The sequence below is a fragment of the Amia ocellicauda genome, chromosome 4 (genome assembly GCF_036373705.1).
Source record: "Amia ocellicauda isolate fAmiCal2 chromosome 4, fAmiCal2.hap1, whole genome shotgun sequence".
In the NCBI taxonomy this organism is placed as follows: domain Eukaryota; kingdom Metazoa; phylum Chordata; class Actinopteri; order Amiiformes; family Amiidae; genus Amia; species Amia ocellicauda.
In genome coordinates this window covers 38,601,669-38,623,988 of record NC_089853.1, presented here as the reverse complement: position 1 = coordinate 38,623,988, position 22,320 = coordinate 38,601,669, and the positions used below count along the sequence as shown (strand labels likewise).

Sequence of the window (22,320 nt, the reverse complement as noted above, 5' to 3'; positions counted from 1 at the left end):
CAGCCTAATGTGAGTTTCATCTCTGCTCAGTCCTCTCATGCTGGTCTGACGGATGGCACAAGAGCATGTCTGAATATTTTACCTTGCTGGGCTGTGTGCCAAGCCGGTTCAAAACATCTCTTCCAAGTGTGCACTGTTATACAGTAGCTCACAATACCCGAGAAAACAATTACGTATTGAGACTTTAGCTGCTATGATTTTCCCTCTGGTTTCAGTTTTAGTCCAATGAAAGCCTTCAAGTCTGAATTATCTAATTGGGTTTTTGGAAACTGTATAAGTCAGCAGGAAAGACTTTTACAAGTGACTGAGTTTCTCACACACTGCTGGGTGGCTGGACTGGGACTGCTTATCTTCCCTGGTAGAGAGATGAAACCTTCGCAGCTGCTAATATGTAATAAAACAAATTGCTTTTAATGACCGAGAGAAGAGTCCCACTTCAGATTTATAGCTCTTTTAAATGCTTCTCCTTCTTAGCTAATTGTTTAAATATTTATGCGACAAAGTTCAATACATCATAATCTTTATCTCTCGCTATGGTTCCCCTCGTTCGGAATTCAATTAGCGAGGTCAGTCTGTGGTGCTCTTTCACTGCTGTCTTCACCACATCAACGATTAAAAAGCCTCCGCAGCTCGGTGCAGCGCCGCGTCTGGAGTGCAAGGAAAGCTCTCCTGCCTGGAGGTCACAGGTTTGAATCTAGGCCATGTTTTTATTGTTGTGCATGGATAAAAAACACACACAAAAAACAGTGCAGGGTCTAGCCAATATAGCTGTTAGCTTCTAGAATCTCCACAGCTCCCATTCCGGAATTGGAATTGGACCAGCAGCAACTGTCCTGACAACATGTGACGCAGGAGTGTGAAGGACGCCTTCAGAAGCCAGAGGAAGTGGATGTTATCATATAAATACATACATACATCCATCAATACATAAATCAATGCACATGTAAGTGAGCAGCTCTGGCAGTGTGTGGGTGCCGGCTGCACACACTTGTGTCTGAGAGTGGAGATCAGAGCTCCAGCGTTTGTTTCTGTGCGCTCTGTAAGTATCTCCCTGCGGTTCGGAATGGCAGTGCGCTCTGTGTCTCTGCCTCTCTGTGTGTCGCACTCGAGGGACACACTTCCCGAGCAGTGCGTGTCCGTGTAGAGAAGCTGGTGCTGCTCTTCACTGTAGTGCACGGTTAACAGAAACCCAAGGGGTGTCAAGGCAGAGCGGGTATGGTGGTGGTTATTTAGACAGGGTTACATTGAGAGAAACGGGAGGGAGAACAATGGATATCACCGGTTTAATTTCATTTCTGGTAGTGCTGCTCTTTTGCTTCTTTCTGGACAACAAGTAAACCAACAAACAAATTAATTACATCAGATGCAGAGATCTTTCCTCTTTCCTCTGAATGGTTCTGAAGCCAGACAGCTATGTTTCTGTCTGCCGTTCGACTTGTTTCAGCTGTAGCTTCAGGGTGGAACCTGCTTCACCCCTACTGCATAATGAAACCAAGAACACAGAACACACAGACAGGGAAGCAGCACCAAATTCTCCAATGCCACCCCTCCAAATACAAATTCTAGGTGTTGTGCTCAATTACAATCGTTATAACCTGCACTGACACTCCTTTCCCTGCGAATGGTGGCCAGCAGCCTTAATTTTTCATTCCTGTTTTCATTATTTGTACTTGAAATGGATGACTGTACGTGTGTGGGGGGGTAATTGTGTCTGTAAGCCCTGATTTACACAATGCACACTCGCGTTTAGTTTAAATGCTGCACTGCTGCTGTGGGTTGACAACTCTCCTCTTTAGACTCTCTGGATGGCGTTCTCTCCGCACTGCTGTTCTCCCGTCCAAGTAACTTAAAAGTACATCTAGACTCATTTTACTAAATTACTTTGCTGTGAAAATAAAAATGCTTCTCGATTGTTTTTCTTTTTTCTCTTTCTTGGCAAGGTAATCATTTCTCCTTGTCAACTGCGCTGATGAAAGCTTTCATTACAGCCAGCCAGCTAGCTATCAAATCCCTTCTTTTTACATTTCTTTCCTTGCTGTGTGTGCTGACACCTTAACACCACATTTGTCAGATATTGGCACCGTGATCTCTCTGCTCCCCTGTTTCCCTGTCAGTATTTGTTGGAGCCTGTCCAGCATAACATCTCTGTTGAGAAGAAAAATAATGAAGCACAGATATAAATAAATAATTGTCAGTTTGACTTCTGTACCTGGCCTGTAAAGTGCCACAAAAAGCCTGGTGGTTACAAATTGAGGACCATGTCTTACACAGACAGATAAAGTCTGGAAGCTTCTTTTTAAATGAATCATACTGAATGGAACAACTAAAGTAGCAATAAGAAATCATAAAGTAACACTTTTTCAAACATAAAGACCTTTTCTGTCTGGCAACCCCTTTCTCCTTGTTCAGGTCAGCTGTGGAATTGCCCTCTCTGTATCACAGTAATACTGTCATACTCTCAAATCAAAGGACATTTTTATCTTAAAAAATAAAAATCAATACACCTTTACCCCTAATCCCCCTTGAAGATTTGTTTAAATTACTGTTCTTGTAGGCTGATTGTTTTGGATGATCTGAAACAAAGAGTTTACGTGTCTATAGTGTGTAATATAAACTACACCCACACGGGTATCATCGTGTAAATCGTTATGTCATCCTTTCATAAACGCAGTCTCGCTGTTTATTTAATATGATATTTGCCGTACATCGCGGATAAGCTATATCTTCAGCGGGTTTCATATTATAGTCATGGTCCAGGAATGTTTTTAAGGGCAAGTAATAGATTTCTCCATCCGAGCAATGGAGTGTGTTATTGAGATGCTTTCCTGACCTCAATCTATAATTTAGAGGGGAAAATAAATCCAGTTATAGTTATTCAAATCTGGCAATGAAACACAGTGAGTAATGTAATAAAATGTTGTACCTGATCCATTTTCCTTTCAAATCCCTGTGTTAACATTTTCCCAGTCTCGTCCCGCAGCTGGAATTACTCCAAAGCTGAATTATCTGGACCCTTTAAATTTTTTATCTTAACATGAATATCCCATCCCATAGATTAAAGAATCCCAAATAATTACTTTGCAAGCTACCTATAAATTAAACATGGAAAAAAAATGCAAGTCAGTAAGTTTATCCCAGAGAATATCAGGTACAGCTTATGACTTAAATACAACCATCTGTTCCTTTATTAACAGTACATTTACATAAAAAATAATGTCTTGTGTATGTAAGTGTAATACAAGTCTTTCTTATAGCTATGTGATTTGTTGCAGTGTGGTAATCACATTTCCCACAATTTAATAGTTGTTCGGTATGAATTTTAAAGCTGCTCATATGAAAGGTAGGGGAAGAAGTATATCTTAGTGATATCTTACAGAAAATGACTGCAATAATCTGAAATGAAAGAAAATAACATAATAATACTTAGTTTGTACTCCCATTCAGAGCAACATTGCCCAAATGTTTCATCACTGATGTAGAAGGTATAATAATAAATTAACATCATTTAAATAAAGAATGTAAAAATCCTGCTCATACAAAAGAAATACCGAAGTAGGATAGAGGACATTCGCCTCAGCTGTAATTAAAAGTCAATTTTATTGGTGTCCATTAGGAGAGATTAAAAACATGTTAGACTTGACATCCCTCGTTTTCTTCTCAGTGGCTGACAGATACCAGACTCCCGGTTAAAACACTGCGACATTAAACATTTCAAACTTACAGCTGCAAAATAAACGCCACATTTCCACTCTGAAGCGATGATGAGCATTTTAATGACTTTGAGAGGCACATTTCTAGTCCGTTTTAGAAATGTACATGTTTCAGCCTTTAAACATTAAACTCTTTGCTTGCTTCTGGGCCCGTGGACTCCAGCAGTGTGATTACTGTTAAATACCTGTTAGCTATAGCAGCTATGTAATTATAGTCAATATATATATGTATTACTTTTCCCATAAAAAGCTACAAAGCACACTGCAGAGTTAGTTAGTACCTTGACAACATTAATGTGCTTATGCTTTCAAGCCAGCCTCAATACCCCACTGATTGTCACCAGTGGGTAGGGCCATTGTTATTGTAAGAATTGGGCATCCGTGCCACACCCAGTCTATGACATGTGAGCATCCTTATACAGGATGGCTTTTCAGATTCTGGGCAGGTATGGACAATCAAACTAAATACACTGCTGTCATTCCATTACCATCTTTATGGTGGTGATGCACAGATGAAACCATTTTGGTTTTTTGCACGAGGATTAAGAGAACAATAGCAGCTGCTTTTACACGGGCACATTTCAGCAGCATTGCTCTTCACAAGACACGCACATATTTATTCAATCATTCGTTCATTCTGTTCTCCCGTTTCGAATCACAGTTTCTAATGGGTGTCCGCTCCCTTTGCGAATAGCAATGCGTTAATGTGGCAGATGAGTCTGTACTTCTGTAAGTGCTGAGTACGCGCCATGCGGCTTTCTCTCTGAAAAGCAGAAGAATAACTTTAATGGATTCAATTAAAAAGAGAAGTAATTACTGCATTACCTTAATAATCTAGGGAATTTAACTTGGGAGCTTTCTTTGGCTGCGGAAGGAGTGCTGAGGAGTAATTTCCACCTGGAATAGATGTGTTGAGGGCATGCTTTAAACAGTAATTCCCCACACTAACCTGCTGCTGGCACAGCCCTCTGGTCCCGGAGCCCCTGACAGCTTGACACAGTGTCTGGTTTGTTTTTTGCTTCAAAAGATTTAGTTTTGTCCTTTTACCCACTGATCTCTGTAATGCAGAATGCTAGTCAATGTGGAAATAATTCATTTAGCTTTGTTATATACTATATATCTATCTATCTGTACATCTAAGATCATGACATACTTAGATATGTTTATAAAGTCATATATTTCTGCGAACATTTTTGTGTGTTTGTTTTTGTTTTTCTTGCTTTCAGAAGCCCCTGGAGGGCCGTTTAGATTTTTTATACTCTTCATTTTTTAGTTGAACAAATGGAGCTGCCATGAGCATATGGCAACATAATAGTTCTCTATTGGATGTCTCTGTTGCAGTAGCACAAGGCTCCAAAACATCCCATCTGGGGAGAGAGACAGTCTGTCAGAGCGTTGCGATTAGCAGCTCCAGCCCTGACAGATCAGGAAACATAACTAATGACACCGCTTGGCTTCCTGTCATATTAAAATGAGCACCCCCTAGAGCGAGCGGTGCGAATTGTGCTGATTTCTCATCCAAGGGTGCCGCCAGAGTCTGTAAGATTTTGTGTAGCACTCGTTATTACAATGCACAGCACCCATGTTATTACACTGTGTAGTGCTCCTGTTGTTACACTGTGTGGTGCCCCTGTTATTACACTGTGTGGCGCTCCTATTATTACACTGTGTGGCGCTCCGGTTATTACACTGTGTAGCGCTCCTATTATTACACTGTGTGTTGCTCCTATTATTACCCTGTGTGGCGCTCCTGTTATTACACTGTGTGGCGCTCCTATTGTTACACTGTGTGTTGCTCCTATTATTACACTGTGTGTTGCTCCTATTATTACCCTGTGTGGTGCTCCTGTTATTACACTGTGTAGCTCTCCTGTTATTACACTGTGTAGCTCTCCTTTTATTACAGTGTGTGGTGCTCCGGTTATTACACTGTGTAGCTCTCCTGTTATTACACTGTGTGGTGCTCCTATTATTACACTGTGTGGTGCTCCTATTATTACACTGTGTGGCGCTCCTGTTATTACACTGTGTGGCGCTCCTATTATTACACTGTGTGGCGCTCCTATTATTACACTGTGTGGCGCTCCTGTTATTACACTGTGTGGCGCTCCGGTTATTACACTGTGTAGCTCTCCTTTTATTACAGTGTGTGGTGCTCCGGTTATTACACTGTGTAGCGCTCCTGATGTTACACTGTGTGGTGCTCCTGTTATTACACTGTGTGGCGCTCCTATTATTACACTGTGTGGCGCTCCTTTTATTACACTGTGTAGCGCTCTGTTTATTACACTGTGTAGCTCTCCTGTTATTACACTGTGGTGCTCCTATTATTACACTGTGTGGTGCTCCGGTTATTACACTGTGTAGCTCTCCTGTTATTACACTGTGTGGCTCTCTGGTTATTACACTGTGTGGCGCTCCTGTTATTACACTGTGTAGCTCTCCTGTTATTACACTGTGTGGCTCTCCGGTTATTACACTGTGTGGCGCTCCTGTTATTACACTGTGTAGCTCTCCTTTTATTACAGTGTGTGGTGCTCCGGTTATTACACTGTGTAGCTCTCCTGTTATTACACTGTGTGGCTCTGCGGTTATTACACTGTGTAGCGCTGCTGTTATGTATGTTAAGACACAGTATCTCACCTGTGATTACACTGCTGTTACATCTCTGCCTTTTGAAATTGTAAAGTTTGTAGCATTAAGAAAAATGATTAGAATTTTGTATAAATATTTCTCGAGTTTGCATTTTGTGTGGTTACGGAATGGATTATAAGCCAGGCCACGCAGGCCGCAGAGAGATCGGCAGTGTGGTATGTCTGGTTCTCAGCGATAGGATAGCCAGAGGCCGCCAGCGAGACATAACTGGCTGTTCATTATAGAAAATGTTTGTTCATTTGCTTTGCAATAAGTTGCTTCATTTTGGCACCATGTCCCAAATCTATCAGAATCCAATTTTTAGTTCATTAGAGCTCTGAATAGTTGAGAATGAAGTGCGTCTCAGATAGAAGGAAGCCTTGTAATGGTAAATGGCCTAATTTCTGCAAAAATCTGCTAGATCAATAATATGGTGTAAGGCTATTCTTCTCAGCCTGTGTCATTCAATAGAAGAATATGGGGCCTCAATTAAATATTATACAGTGACACCGAAGGAAAGAGCACCAAGAAATCTCCATTAACTTTCATTAGAAAAAACAGACCTCTTTTTCTCCTTGACTTTATGGCAGTATAAAAAAATGGAGAGCAGCGCTGAAAGTGTACCCAGTCTGCACAGGTTCACTGTTGTTAATTATCAGCACTTACTGAATGCAAAACACACATTTATCACAGAGGGACACTGCCAGTGTTTTGATAAGCAAGTGTAGCTGTTTGCAAAGTCTGATAGCTCAGTACAGAGGCAAGTATGACCTTTCCAATGAAGAAATGCATTAGGGAAAGGGACTATTTACATTTAACTGCTTTATCACATCATTATCCTGGGTAAATTGTTTGCAGGCAGCCTCACTCAGGTTTCATAGTCTAGGCCCGAAGAACAGTTGGGAAGAACTGTTTTATGTATGTCTGTTTTTATTATTATTAATATTAATACTAAAAGTCAACCCAGTCAAGTCAGAGTCAATACCTAATCTCCAAAGATCAGTGTGTGATTAAGTGACTCTGCGAGGTGATAGAGAGACTAATCCAGTCAGTGTGCTGTCATGCTGCCCAGCTCTGAGCAGCGCACAGTAGGCAGTCAGTGAGATGGGACCGCCTCCCCCGCGTAGCCTGCTCCCAGCAGCTCTCGTCCTCCGGCTTGTGTGTCACCAAAGATGAAAGGATGCCCGGAGATGCCTGTCAGCTGAATGTCCCTTTCTGTCTGCGATGAAAATAGAGCTACTTTGTGATACTGGGGGGAAAGTGAGGCACCCAGGCAGGTAATCGAATAATATAAATAAATAAGTGCAACTCTGACAGAAGAGGCAGGCAGGTTGGCAGTGGAGTTGGTGGTGCTGGCAGAGGTCTGCACGGTTGGCAGGAACTAGATTGAAGGCGCTAATGTCACTCTTCTGTACTGAAGCTTTATCTCCTTTGGTATTTCAATCTGCACTGTGTGCCGCTTTCCCATACAGTGGGTTTGTGAATCCAGGGCTGGAAAGAGACGCGATGACAGAGGTTACCCTGGAAACCAAAAACAATGCAAAAAGCACCATTTCGGTGACATCACGGAGAAGAGGCTGCCCAGGAGATTAAGTCATTTTCGAAACAACAGAGGTGTACAGTTGGGGAAGCGGAGTGACAATGATGTAACCTTTGCAGCATTTAATTAAAATGTCAGTGGTAATTTATGTTCCAGGAGTCAGCATTGTCAGAAGGCAAGAGTGGTTTGTGATAGCTTGAACCCAAGCTGCAGCACACCATTTCCCAGATAACAATTAAACTGAGGTAAAGCCCATTAAAAGTCGGGCAGTCAGCAGTATAAACGCTGCTGTGCATCTGACTGAGATCACTTCTGCAGAGTTGAAGACACTCTGCATACATTAAACTGCACTGCAATTAACTTTTCTATCCAAATTATGTAATCCTTTTTATAATTAGTTAAATATATTATTAGTTTAAATGTATTCTGAATTTAAAATTAGATTCTTAGCCTCTATAATGTATTTTTAAAACTGATACTATTATTTGTGAAATAGACCTACGTAAGTTACGCCTCCAACCTTATGGACACTTTTATATTTCTAATATGCTCTTTATTTTAATAGGCCCTGCAAATATGTAATGACACAAGTTTGGGCATATGTTCCTTCATGCATCGACTAACAAAATAAATTGAAAAGCTCTTGCCCATGAATATATATGTTCAGAGAATTTAAAAAACTGGTGCTATAAAGAAGTTTGACAAAGGCAGGAGATATGCATAATGCCGACCAAACCTCCACTGTGAACTGTGTGGCGGTGATGGAGAATTATTGCTGTTCTGGAGTTCAGAGCAGGCAGAGCCCTTTGCATTGCAGCCAGAGTGAGACCTATTTGTACAGAGAGAGAGAGAAACAAAAAAAATATGACTACCTTTTGTGTGGGTGTATGTTTGCGTGTGTGTATATAGGGGCTAATCACACTCAATCTCGCGCGTGCTTATTTGTGTTAAAATATGCTTGTCAATAACCGATGAGGGAAAGCCGAGTGTTTAATTGAGACAAAACATCTTGTGCTGCACATCGGATTGCTTTACACTTTCATTCAATGGCAATTACAAAAATCTTTAATGTGTGACGGATTGCATCTCTCTCAGCCCCATTCAAACCACATCATTACAGATGGAGCAATTAGCACTTTGTCCTGCCACTCATTACAAATCAATGCCGACGAGGTGCTAGGAAATTGCACCCACATATTACATCTGCAGGCAATCAGCTGTTGACTGAGGCAGACTCCTCGCTCTTCAGGGCAACATGGCCCAGGGTGGGGGGGGGGAGATAGACTCTCTCTCCCTTGCACTCGTTTTCTGTTTCTCTCTCTCTTCTCACACACTTCCTAAGAGCTTGCACCAGAACATAAGAGGAGTGCCAGATCTAAAAGTCTGAACATAAACTATTTTTTCCTTTCTTTCTTCATTGCTAATTTGTTTTTTTGTTTGCTTTTTCCTCCAAAGAGAGATGACCAGTTCCCACAGTCTTGGAGTAAGTTGTTCTCACAGGTAGACAGCAGCCACTGTGTGCAGACTAAACAGCACAGGGTAGTGCAGCACAGTACAGCGTGGCACACTGTAGCACAACATAGCACTGTACCGAACTGTAACATCAGAATTAAACTGAGGGGGATTTAATGTACTTGCATTTCTTCTGTGGCTTTAGACTGTGTGTGTGTGCTGTTCTTGAACACCTATGAATATACCCTGATTGCCTTGTTTATAGCTGCCGGGGAAGAAAAACACAACACAAAAACATGTATAGAATATTAAAGACAGTAACTGAAAATGCTGGAAACATGGCTTTTCTAATGTGGAGAATGTAATCTATAATTGAAATCAAATTGTCTGAGTAAATGGTGGTGCTCTAATATGAATATGGATTATAGATTGTTTTCCCTTTCAATAACGTCACTGATACTTGTGTTGGATTTGCACAGCATGTAGCCTTTGAATGTTCAGCTAATTCTGGGTAGATTTTTTCTTCTTTAGGGTTCTAAAAAAACATTTATTTTAGCCTGCAAATTAATTTATTTCAATCAACATGTCAGAGAGTAAAAAGCGAGTGAGATTGAGCACTTAGCTATAAATTAATTCAGATGTTTTAACAACCCTGGATGGAATATTGCATCCTGAGAGCACTCTTTATCTAAATTAATTGAAGTCCAATTTGATTAAAAGTGTGCATTTGTAAATATGCTATCAAGATGTTGTTGTTATTCGTCTGGATGTGAGGACAGGCAGACCGGAGTCATGTTCTCTGGCAAGATCTTTATTAAGTGTGCATGGTGACTCAGACATCTAGTATCGGATCTTTAAACTTATAATCATTCTGGTTTACGCCAATTCTTTATAGTCTCCTTCTGCTACAGTTTTGTTATGCACCTATAGCATGTGATTAGATCGCTGAAAGTGCTATATAAATGTGTGCATGACTGTAGTCTACCCCCAGAGCACCCAACACTACAACACATGTACAGATCGAAAAACTTGCAGTTATACGTTCTCCGCCATGTCCCTTAAAGTGCCTCCTTTCCACCTGTTCTGATGGAAACCCTGCTTGCGTTTCAACCAGGCCTCCACTCTGAGGCCATCGCTCCTTTAATCCCCAAGTTGGGCCGTTAGAGTAGCTGTAAATCCCTCTCCCGAGCTGCACAAACGCACTTACCTTTCAATCCACGAGTGTAATGGCTTTATCCACAAAATTTAAGAAGGTACCTGAAAATATCTCCGCGGGCGTTTGATGTATCTTGATCCTCATTGTGAAAACTCATTACCCAGCTCGCAGCCAGTAACTTATTCTCCTCCCATGTAGCTAAATTATTGGAACGAGTGCGGGTCTGATTGATTCTGAGGGGAAGGGTGATTGCTTTTTCAAGCCCAGTCTAAGGTGAAGGGAGCATAATAACAAGAAGTATCTCTTGATGTGAACCTCTCTGTGGCTGAATTATCTGAGTAACTGTAGCTGCTTTCTGTCTGTGAAGATTGCCTCCCCTTGTCTTTTTCTTTAATTTTTGACCTGTTAATGCTGCAATAACTACTTCGAAAAAAAACGTTTATTTTTATTTTATTTTTGTATATGATCCCACCGTGGCCCCAGCGCAGATGAGTGTTTGAAGGTGCTTGAGTAAGAGGCAGCCTGTAATGGACGCCCATCTTTCCCACACAGCTCGGTTCTCACGCACACTCATGCCCCGCTCACTGTGCTGTGATTTATGCCTTTTTTATTATTTTCTCCCTGTGGGAGGGCTATGCAGTAAAACTCAAATGCGTCCTTACGTTACTTCATCACATAATAAATAAATACACAATTAAACAAACAATCAAACAAACACACAAATCAAACAGTCAATAAATAAATCAGCAAATCAATCAATCTCCCTGGTCTTTGCTTCCATTCTGTTTTCCTCTGGTAGAATTCAACTCACTTTTGATATACAACAAGAACAGTATATTTATACTGAAGCAACAGTGAGTTATGAAGTGCCAAAGAGTGATACAATATGAATTGTTAGTGGTGGTAGCTGCAGAAGTTTTAGCACTAGTGGGAATAGTGGTGATTGATCGAACACTAATGCAATGGAAGGGGAGGTGAAGATGAAGGACAGTGATTTGTGTGTAATTATTATGGTGTAGACATGTCCATGTTTGTGTGTCTTACTGACAAAATACCAAGACAATGATATCTGCAGAATGACTCTGACCCCTGTGATAGATATGTAGACTGCATTCATAGTGCAACCTGATATTTAATTGATTGAGAGAGGGAGAGCACAGTGTTGCCACAAACCACCTCGGCCTCATCCTTTCCTGTCATGAATTCAGCGCAGCCGTTGTGGAGGTGTGGTGAAGTGTGTAGCGGCTGAGAGGTGGGGAATGCATTCTGAAAGAGGAGCACTGTAGTGTTTGCCTGTGCCATGGAAACACAGATTTAGGTAGAAACAATATCACAGATTGAATTCAATGTATTATTATTTATATCTCTATTTAGAAATAGATTATCTTAACAAAATATAGGCCCCTGTGTATCTTTGAAATTGTAAGAAACAATATCAAACAAACAAACACACCATGTAATGCTTCAGAAGTTTGCCGGAGATTAGAAACCAGAATGCAAGCTGATTTTAAACAGACGTCTAATTTCAGGAACAATGAACATTATTAAATCGAGCACAATTAAATTTAACATAATGGAAATCAAAGGGGTCAGGTCATAGAGGGGCAGCCAGCAAGAGCTGTTTGAAATAGTCTTTCTATAGGGAAATACTGTGGAGAATAAAACACAACACAACGCAACAATCAAACTCGCTCTTAGCATCAGCGTGTTGTTTGCATTTCAATGCACATAGATGAAGCTTTTCAGTTGTGAAGAGGATAATGTTGCCTGTGCAGGTGTGCTGTGTTAGTTGACTGTACACGTGCTGCTGAGCCCTCCTCTCTCAGAGACGATTGCTTTCTCAACCGGTGGTGTGGGCCATCTGAGTGGAGCATAGCAGCGCGCAATCAGGGAACATTTGCACTCCGGCCTGCTCGACCGTGCAATCTCTCTAATTGTGCTTTGTTTAAGTGTGTGAGCTGCAACGCACAGCATGAGAGGGGCCGTGTAAAAAGCAGGGCGACTGCGCTGGGAACGGTGGATGGGGAAGCGGTTTCAGAGCTCAGCGAAGCGTTTACTCCATAAATCATATCACTCTCGGCAGATCTGAGGGGTCTACCTCACCTGCTTTAACAGATAGCTCTGAGTCAGAAAGGCCATCTGAAGACTGGAGGGCTGAGCTGCTCCCCCAGACAGGCTGCTCATTAATCCGAGAACAGTCCAAAAAAAAGAGTTTGAACTCTCCTAAAGAGACGGGCTTCGTTCACCGAGGTCAGCGTGACCCTTTCCGTGGAAGATGGCTGCAAATTGAGAAAGACAGTGATTTCATATTCGGTGTCTGACCTGCGTGGTGTGTTAGGGAACTTGGGGGGGAGAAAATAACAAACCTGAGAAGTTTAATCTCTTTTGTTCGTTTTTGTTACACAACACAATCATCTGGATTAAAAAAACAACAACAGGTATATTTTGCTTACTCTGTCGTGATAGCTTTCTCCTAATATTCCAGTCTCTGCCATGTAGTGTACCTCAGAGTATTTCAACAGACATGCTCTCTGTGTATCTTACAGCATTTTGTGGTTTATGGGTTGGAGAATTGTAAGAACATACAGAAGTGGAGGAAAACAATATATATATTTTTTTCGAGCATCGCATCTCAGGGTCTTGTCTCCATTAGTGATCCCCAAAGCAGCCTTTGTCATTGCTAGGTCACCTGCACAGCCATCAGCACGGTGCTGTACAGCACTGCAACGAACTGGCTGTCCTTTATCTTTGTGACAGGGGGTTGAAAAGATGCGGTAAACAGAGAGCTCGTATCTGCTTGTGTTTGTGAGGGCGTTGCAGACCTGCAGTGTGTTTCGTATGAAATAGCGGTGGACTGAACTAGAGCTTTGATCTCAGTCTGTGCCGTGATGAAAGGATGGCACTCTGAGCTGTCTCTGTTGGTGTGTCTCAGTGGCAGCCTTGTACCCTCTGTGGCTGTGCATTCCCTCTATCCTCTCATTCTTCATCTAGGCGATTTTCTTTCTATGAAATCAGTTTTCTACACCCTGTGTTTACACCTCTGCCTCTTCCTCTTGTAGCATTTCTTGGCACTCAGGGACAAACAGAGCCAGGCACGGGCCAGCGGAGACCGGAGTGCTCAATTACACCGAGCAGCCATACAACAAATGCCCAGAGTCAAATTATTATTCACGTCTGAGTAATTTAGACCCCCATTTTTTCCCGACAAAGGAAAGACACAGCAGCACTTAGATCCCCTTACAGTGCCTGGGTACGACTCCTCCTCGCCTGGGAGTACTGTGGTGACTTTTTCACCTCAGCCCACGTGACCAACACACCTCAGCATGAGACGGATGTCGGATGAAATGGCCTCAAACATGCAGACTCCTCGATAATTATGTGCATTCACAATAGCACTTGTTTTCTGTGTGCCATCCAGCCTCTAATAGGGGTGTGAAGGAAGACTGCCTTGCTTAGACTGCACACAAAACACAATACTGCTTTTGAGGATATAATTAATGTTATTTTGGTATAAAAGGACATTTACATCAAATATCCCCTCTCTGAAAGGCTCATGCTCTCTCACAGAGCAAACCATCAACTATAATCACCCCTAGCTTTCAGATGCACGCTTTTATTTGTGCTCTGCACGGCGGGGAAAAATAGGAATGTGAATCCGTTTCATTTAAATATTGATTTCTACCTCTGTAACTCGTTTCAAATGCAAATATGCCAGCGCGAGATGTGATAGGGCCAGGAGGCAGGGCCCGGAGCGGTGCAGGGAAAGAGCAATGCATGGATTGTGATATATTGAACGATTTTCTAATGGATCCAAAGAACTGGCGATTTATGTTAATAAACACCATTAGGGCCTAGTATGAGGCAACGCTTATTATTTCATCTCCATCTCGGCAGGCTACTCGGTACTCTCAGAGCATGATAGTGATTGTTCTTTCTTTCGTCCTGTTTTTTTGGACTTCCTCCCCAGCTCAGATTGTTTACCCACAGATACATGAAAGTCCCTGTTGTTGAGGAGTCGCAGTGTTGTTGTGTTGTATTGTGTTGGCCAGCGCTTCCGAGCTGCAGCTCAGTGCGGGACTGGCGAGCGCAGAGCCGGGGAGCACGCCGGGGGCTTTCTGGTACAGCAACCTCCGTGCATTCCCAGTAACAGGCTCTGAATTAAGATTTTAATTATCTGCCAATCTCTCATGCAGCTACCTGTGTGAGGCCCATATTAGTGTAAATAAAGACCACATTTGTCACTACTTGAGCATTCTGCCCATACAATGGCACTTAGCACAGGTCAGTGAGCACGTTCAGCTCGTGACTTTCTGTCATTACAGGCCTGGGTTCTGATAATTAAGCTTCAGCAGCAGGTAGTTAACCTTTGGGCAAAACCCAATTGTCTTCATTTAGCATCACTTTAAGCCTCTTTCTGCAAATTTGCCAGAGCTGGACTGTCACAGCCCTGTGGGTTGTGTTAGCAGGAAATTGCTGGAGAAGAATAGATTTTTCTCTTGTTGTTGTTGATTCAGAAGCTCGGCAGCTCCAGCTTACCAATTATAAAGCCGCAGCTCTGCAGGAGACGGAGTCACAGAGAAATGATATCTCTATCTGACTTACTCAAATAATGAACAAAATAAAAACATTTGACTTATCCTATTGGTGTGTTCCCCATGCCTGATGCTAATATACTAGCCCTGCTTTAAAGGTAGGGCATCCTGAAGTACTGTAGCTCAACTAATTGCTGTTTTTGGTGCAGTAGAGAAAAAAACGGCAGCTTACATCAGCAACAAAGCAGTGTAACTGCATCAGGTGAGGCCAGCCTCGGTCCAGAGGGTTTTATAGGTCACCCCTAATCATGCATTTTCAAAGCCTGTGGCAAATGTCAGTCAAAAAAAAAAAGAAATCAATTCAGAAACCGCTTTGTTTAGTTCAGCCAACTCTGGATGCAAGCGTCTCTCTCCAGTCGAACAAATCACAGATTTCTTCTTAAGAGAAATATAAATATAACTAAAATGAGTTTTGTGTTGCAATACACATTCACTTATGAAAGAAAAAATACATTTTGACCACTTGGATCCAAGTGAATGTGTATTGCAACACAAAACTCATTTTAGTTATATTTATATTTCTCTTAAGAAGAAATCTGTGATTTGTTCCATTGGAGTGAGACGCTTGCATTCAGAGTTGAACAAAGCGGTTTCTGAATTGGTCTTTCATGTATTTTGTTTCTCCATAAAAATATCATAACGGTCTTATTATTTTTTGAGGGGGAATTCAACTGCTCTAGGGAAAAGAAAAAAAATTGATAGATTTGTTTCCTCTTAGCGTTGAGATTCATTTGCTGTTTTCTCCGTCTCCTGGTATTTTTCAGCTTATAGCATATTGAAATAGACGTTTTGTTTGTTTTGTCGAAAATGTCAGACGACTGATAAAAAAAAAAAAGAAACTCATACAAAAATGAGAAGAAAGAGGAATAAACTTGAGTAACAGTGCCACTCAGTAGTCTGTCTTGGGGGGATGCATGGCCCTTAAATCGGAAGCTGCTGACATGTAGACTTATCAGATTTTAGTTTTTCCCTCAAAATGGTCTAACTTTAAAGGCCTCTGAAATCACCTATCCCAGTCATCCGTTGATATGTTTATCGCTTGCAATTTCCTCTGTACCCTGTTGACAAAAACACGGTGATTAATGTGGCAGAGTGGCGGAGCAGGGCGACGGGAGGCAGCAGGGAGGGGAGCTGGCAGGATGATTGATTCCCTCCCTGTTTTTCCCAGTGCATATCTCCCCCAGGTCTGGAATTAATGACCCTGCTCTGCACCCATCGATCAGCTATGACTGGTGTGAGCCCCAGTTCAGCACTTGGGGAAAGAGAGGAGCTGCCATGCCCACACTAATTCTAATTGGCTTCGTTATCGAGTCAGGACGGTATGGCCAGTGCTGCGCTGCGCTGTTCTCCTCTGTTCAGGTCCGTTATTCTGCAGAACTCCAGCCTCCTCGAGCATAAGACAAGCCTTTTTAACACAACACTGTGTGGCACCCCCGCCTCTCTCGCCCACCCACCCCATTATCAACTTGAAATCAAACAACTGACTTTTTTTTTTTCACTCTTTGGCACACCTGCTCATGCCTGATGGCACACCGCAAGCCATGGCACACTGGGTGGGAAGCCCTGTTCTACTGCACAGGAGTTATTAGTAGGCAGAACACTTCTGTGATGAACTCGTCATTGATTCACCACAACCACAACAATGTTAATCAAAGTGGGCTGCTTAAAAACACCATAATTGTTACAAGGAAATTGTTTCTTTTGTTTCTCTTCTTCTCCGCTTGTTTAGTCACTAAAGGAAAGATCATAGGAGCACCTGTCTCATTTCAAGTTCATAAGATATATACCTCCACACACACACATATATACACTCACCTAAAGGATTATTAGGAACACCTGTTCAATTTCTCATTAATGCAATGATCTAACCAACCAATCACATGGCAGTTGCTTCAATGCATTTAGGGGTGTGGTCCTGGTCAAGACAATCTCCTGAACTCCAAACTGAATGTCTGAATGGGAAAGAAAGGTGATTTAAGCAATTTTGAGCGTGGCATGGTTGTTGGTGCCAGACGGGCCGGTCTGAGTATTTCACAATCTGCTCAGTTACTGGGATTTTCACGCACAACCATTTCTAGGGTTTACAAAGAATGGTGTGAAAAGGGAAAAACATCCAGTATGCGGCAGTCCTGTGGGCGAAAATGCCTTATTGATGCTAGAGGTCAGAGGAGAATGGGCCGACTGATTCAAGCTGATAGAAGAGCAACTTTGGCTGAAATAACCACTCGTTACAACCGAGGTATGCAGCAAAGCATTTGTGAAGCCACAACACGTACAACCTTGAGGCGGATGGGCTACAACAGCAGAAGACCCCACCGGGTACCACTCATCTCCACTACAAATAGGAAAAAGAGGCTACAATTTGCACAAGCTCACCAAAATTGGACAGTTGAAGACTGGAAAAATGTTGCCTGGTCTGATGAGTCTCGATTTCTGTTGAGACATTCAGATGGTAGAGTCAGAATTTGGCGTAAACAGAATGAGAACATGGATCCATCATGCCTTGTTACCACTGTGCAGGCTGGTGGTGGTGGTGTAATGGTGTGGGGGATGTTTTCTTGGCACACTTTAGGCCCCTTAGTGCCAATTGGGCATCGTTTAAATGCCACGGCCTACCTGAGCATTGTTTCTGACCATGTCCATCCCTTTATGACCACCATGTACCCATCCTCTGATGGCTACTTCCAGCAGGATAATGCACCATGTCACAAAGGTTGAATCATTTCAAATTTATTTCTTGAACATGACAATGAGTTCACTGTACTAAACTGGCCCCCACAGTCACCAGATCTCAACCCAATAGAGCATCTTTGGGATGTGGTGGAACGGGAGCTTCGTGCCCTGGATGTGCATCCCACAAATCTCCATCAACTGCAAGATGCTATCCTATCAATATGGGCCAACATTTCTAAAGAATGCTTTCAGCACCTTGTTGAATCAATGCCACGTAGCATTAAGGCAGTTCTGAAGGCGAAAGGGGGTCAAACACAGTATTAGTATGGTGTTCCTAATAATCCTGTAGGTGAGTGTATTTATATATATATCAAAAATAAGCACATCAAAGAAAATAAATCAATATGATTTTCTACAGCTGACGCATAACTATTTTTATTTGGTTTTGTACATCTGTGGAAGAATCACATTGTGTTTTTTTTTCCCTTTCTTGTACTTGTTTCTGAGAAAACATCTATAGCTCCAGCTATTAACTGGCTGAGTGGCACATAGGATCCTTATCTTCCAGGCTGACCTCTCCAGCTTGTACAGACTGGCCCTGTGATTGGGGTGATTGTGAACACTAATAACCAGCATTGTTTCAGACTCTTCTCCTCACTGCAGATGATTTGGTTTGTGCAACGTAAACTCTGAGATGGTGCTGGGTTATGCAGTCATTTCCTTCAGAGTGATTACACTGTCTGCCCTGTTTCTGTCTGGCAATGTGTTGCATCAGTATAATTTTGTTTTATTGTTACTATGGCTTCCAGCTCTCTTTCAATGGAAGCATTTCTATTGCCACCCTGAGCAGCATTACAGTCTCTGTCCTTGGCTGCGTTTTTATCGGTATCTTGAGAACTGCGCTTTCAATAAGTTTTATAATTGAAGCTGAGAGTGAAAACCTTCATGCCTTTGATTTCTCAAAGATGTGCTGAGCACAGTACAGCAGAGACACCCTTAACTTCCTGTGGAAGCCTTGTCTGATATTTTATCAGCGGGACCCAGACAAACCTAATGGTGTTTAAGCTGTGGTGCTTAAACAGTCCTCCTGGAATACAACGCAGGACAGCATTGCTGTGGAATCTGCTCACTTCCTAATAATCCATATTAAGAAGAGACAACATGCTTCCTCATATATAAAGAGCCGCCGAAAAGTAATGCCAACAGCCAACACATATATATGTAATAAAAGCTAGCAGAAATAATGCTGATTAATGCCTCAATTATTTCTTATACATTCAGCTAAGCCATAATACTGTATGAGTTAATTGTCAGCTTTATTCAGAAATTGATTGAGCTATAGACTGGCTCTAGCTTCAGATGTTGAGGTGGGGTTAGGGTTACCTTTCTCTGTAAATGTATTCTTCTGTTAGTCTTAGGGTTGTTTCTACTGCGTTAACTAAGTAGGATTGTGTTACAGATTGTGTGAATCTTGAATTGTAGATTTTGAGTTTTAGGGTTTGGGTTTATATCCATGTTTTCTTGGAAGACTTCCATTAGTGGGAGAGTTGTGTTTCTACTGGGGTGTCTAAGATTTGCAGATGTGCAGCTTTTGTGGTTGACTAGAGCTGGGGCTTTGGGCATTTTAATGACCTATAATACTGTGCTTATCTTAATCCTCAACCCAGCTCAACCCTTATACCAGTCAGGGTGCAGAAAAGTGAGTTCCCATTTTTCTATGGAACTGAACCTGTGGTGCAGGCCTGTTTTTTCACCGTCTCTGTAGTGGAGAAAAAGTTTGGTCATTATGGTTAGGTGAATTAGTGCTGACTTTCCAACTGTCGCTGCATAGCTAATCAAAATGTAAGTCTAAATCGCTATTCAATAGTCATTTAGATGAATCCTTCTAATGGTTCGCCTCCTCTTGGAGTCTCTTGGAGATTAATCTGTTATTCCTGGGCTCTCCAGGACAATGCAAGGGCGTTGGCAAACCTTCGTATTATAAACATCTACTGAACAATCATTACAGTATAGATCAATGGTTCCCACAGGAGATGACTGTGTTTTCTGTGTGTCTCTGCCTCTCTCAGACCCAGTGCACGGGCCGCAGAATGTGGAAGTGGTGGATATCCGAGCACGTCAGCTGACCCTGCAGTGGGAGCCATTCGGCTATGCGGTGACACGATGCCACAGCTACAACCTGACTGTGCAATACCAGTACGTGTTCAGCCAGCACGAGTTTGCGGCCGAGGAGTTGATCCAGACCTCCTCGCACTACACTCTGCGCGGCCTGAGGCCCTTCGTGACTGTGCGGCTGCACCTTGTGCTTGCCAACCCTGAGGGACGCAAGGAGAGCGAGGAGATTGTGAAACAGACAGAGGAGGATGGTAAGATCCCACTACTAACACCAATTGCATGCACATCTTGGGCTTGTTCCTGTTTTTCTTCGTGATCTCACGTGCAGCTTGTTTGTGTTTGCCTGGTATCTGCATCTAACAATAATAATAATACTACATGTTTGCTTATTGTCTATTGAAGTGCAATGATTCTGTATACACGTATGGACTGTTTTGGTCCTGTTCATTGTAATTCCCCCTAAAAAACATGAATATGCATTTATCGCATAGGTGCTTTTTCCTAACTTGGTATGTGTTTTTTGTAGTTACAGAAAGACAAAGATTGTCTGGTGAAACATTTAAATGACTGTTCACAGACCCGTAAATCGTTGTTTTTGTATGCACTTTTTTATTCAGAAAGGCAATCTAATGCCCCTTGGCAAAGAGCAATGTGTACCTCACACTTCAATGGAGCTGTCTTTCCACAAATCAGTTTAGGAGCACAAAAATCCCTCTCACTCCGCCTGCTTCTGTTCATCACAAACACCTGCTCAGAACTGATTGAATTATGTACCAATGTCAAATTCAATTTTCTTTCACTTTGGGGGTAAAAGCATTTTAGAAAAACAAAGAAAAGAAAAAAAAACTTAACACAGACGAATTAAATTCAGGAAAAGAAAAACAAACAGCAGAACATTGAATAAATTCTGTGTTATTTTTCTTTTGATTCAATTTGCTATGTTTGGCGTATGCATTTCCCCTCTTTTCCTGCCAGTGTTTTCCAATTCAGGACTAATTGGAATGGGATTGCGGTCTGGGAGGGGAGAGCAAAGGAAACATCAGAAATAAGCGCCTGGGTTTTACATACAGTGCACAGTGCTGCTGTTATATGTTCATTTTAAAAATAAAACCAAATACAATAAATAAATAAATATATGTTTTGCTTATACAGTTGCAGTACCTCTTTATATAAACATAAAAGTAACAATAAACTAGCTTATGAAAGTCCCTATTGCTTTTGGGCAGAGAGTACCTATAAATCAGAAAGCATAAATTACTTTTATGTAATGATCGTTAATCTTCAGATTTTTAATTCCGTGCTGTGCGTGTGCGGTTCGTGTTCGTGTTCTGTGTACCGCTAATTAGTGTTTCTTTTTGTAAACTACCTTTTTTCCCCTACTTAATGCAATGCCTGTTTCCCAGAACATCTCTTAATTCATATGTGAATAGCACAGCGATAGCTCTTTCGAGTTAATATATCTGTACCAATTAAAGACCTAATTGCATGAAAATGCATTATTAAAGCCTCTGAAAAATATTTGAGTTCTTAATTGGCTCCCTTATATATGATTTGGAGAACTTTGTGCTTGCAGATTTATTTATTTATTTATTTAGTTAGTTATTCATTTAATTTATCCTGTTTGAAAACCTAGACGCATTCAAACCTCCCAACCTCACACAAGTGTGGCTTTGTTCAGTCTTAAAACACTATGAAATAAACAACGCAACTGACCCTTGTGTACAACAAAATGATGGCTTTGACCTATTTTCTATGTGATAACTCTCATTTTATCGCTCTGCTTTACTACCTGCGTTTCTGACCCCCACCTGCATGGTAATTAGGCCTGCATGCACGTCTTCCTCTCTTTCGCTTGCAGCCGATCCAATCAGCTTACTGGGAATTCATTGTGCCCTTTACCGCGGTTCGGTACTAAAGGAGGCAGTCTTGTGGAATAACACCCTGCACTCGTCTCCAACTCTGTGTGAAATGAGAGTGGACACTATCAGAGCTGACCTGGGGCAAGAGGGGAGGCTGCTGGCTAACTCCCCCAGGTCCCACTCTTTCCGCGGGTCCTCTCCACTCTCTGTGTAATGAGGCTAGACAGTGGCCGTTCCAGCTCTCCGCTCATTTGGACAGGTGAATCTGGGTACGCATTTGCCCAGCAGTTATTTTTTCAGATACATATATGTATGTTTGTATGTAGGTATGTATGAATTTGGGTCCATCAGTACAATCAAAGCCTTTAAATACTGTCCGGAGTATTTTTAGTTTTGTCACAGATCTGGCTACTGCTATTACTACTACTACACACTTACGACTTCTGTTACTACTAGTGGGGATGTGTTTCAGGCTTAGTGAAGGATGTTCCCAGCTTAGGAGGCACTTTTAAGAGCAAGTAAGATCAACTCAAAGGCTGCCACAGATTTAAAAGAAAAACAGCCCTCTACCATTTCTGCATTTCATTTG

The 22,320-nt window shown here is 41.9% G+C and overlaps 1 protein-coding gene across 4 annotated transcripts in view; it reads left to right on the top strand.

Annotated features, from left to right (window-relative positions):
* Positions 1 to 22,320, top strand: part of ptprt (protein tyrosine phosphatase receptor type T) — a 196,900-nt gene that overhangs the window by 82,660 nt on the left and 91,920 nt on the right. For all 4 annotated transcript variants that reach the window (XM_066702093.1, XM_066702091.1, XM_066702092.1 and 1 more), the window contains exon 8: positions 19,827 to 20,123. In XM_066702093.1, coding sequence (XP_066558190.1) covers positions 19,827 to 20,123 — 297 coding nt within the window. The remainder of the gene's footprint in view (positions 1 to 19,826; positions 20,124 to 22,320) is intronic.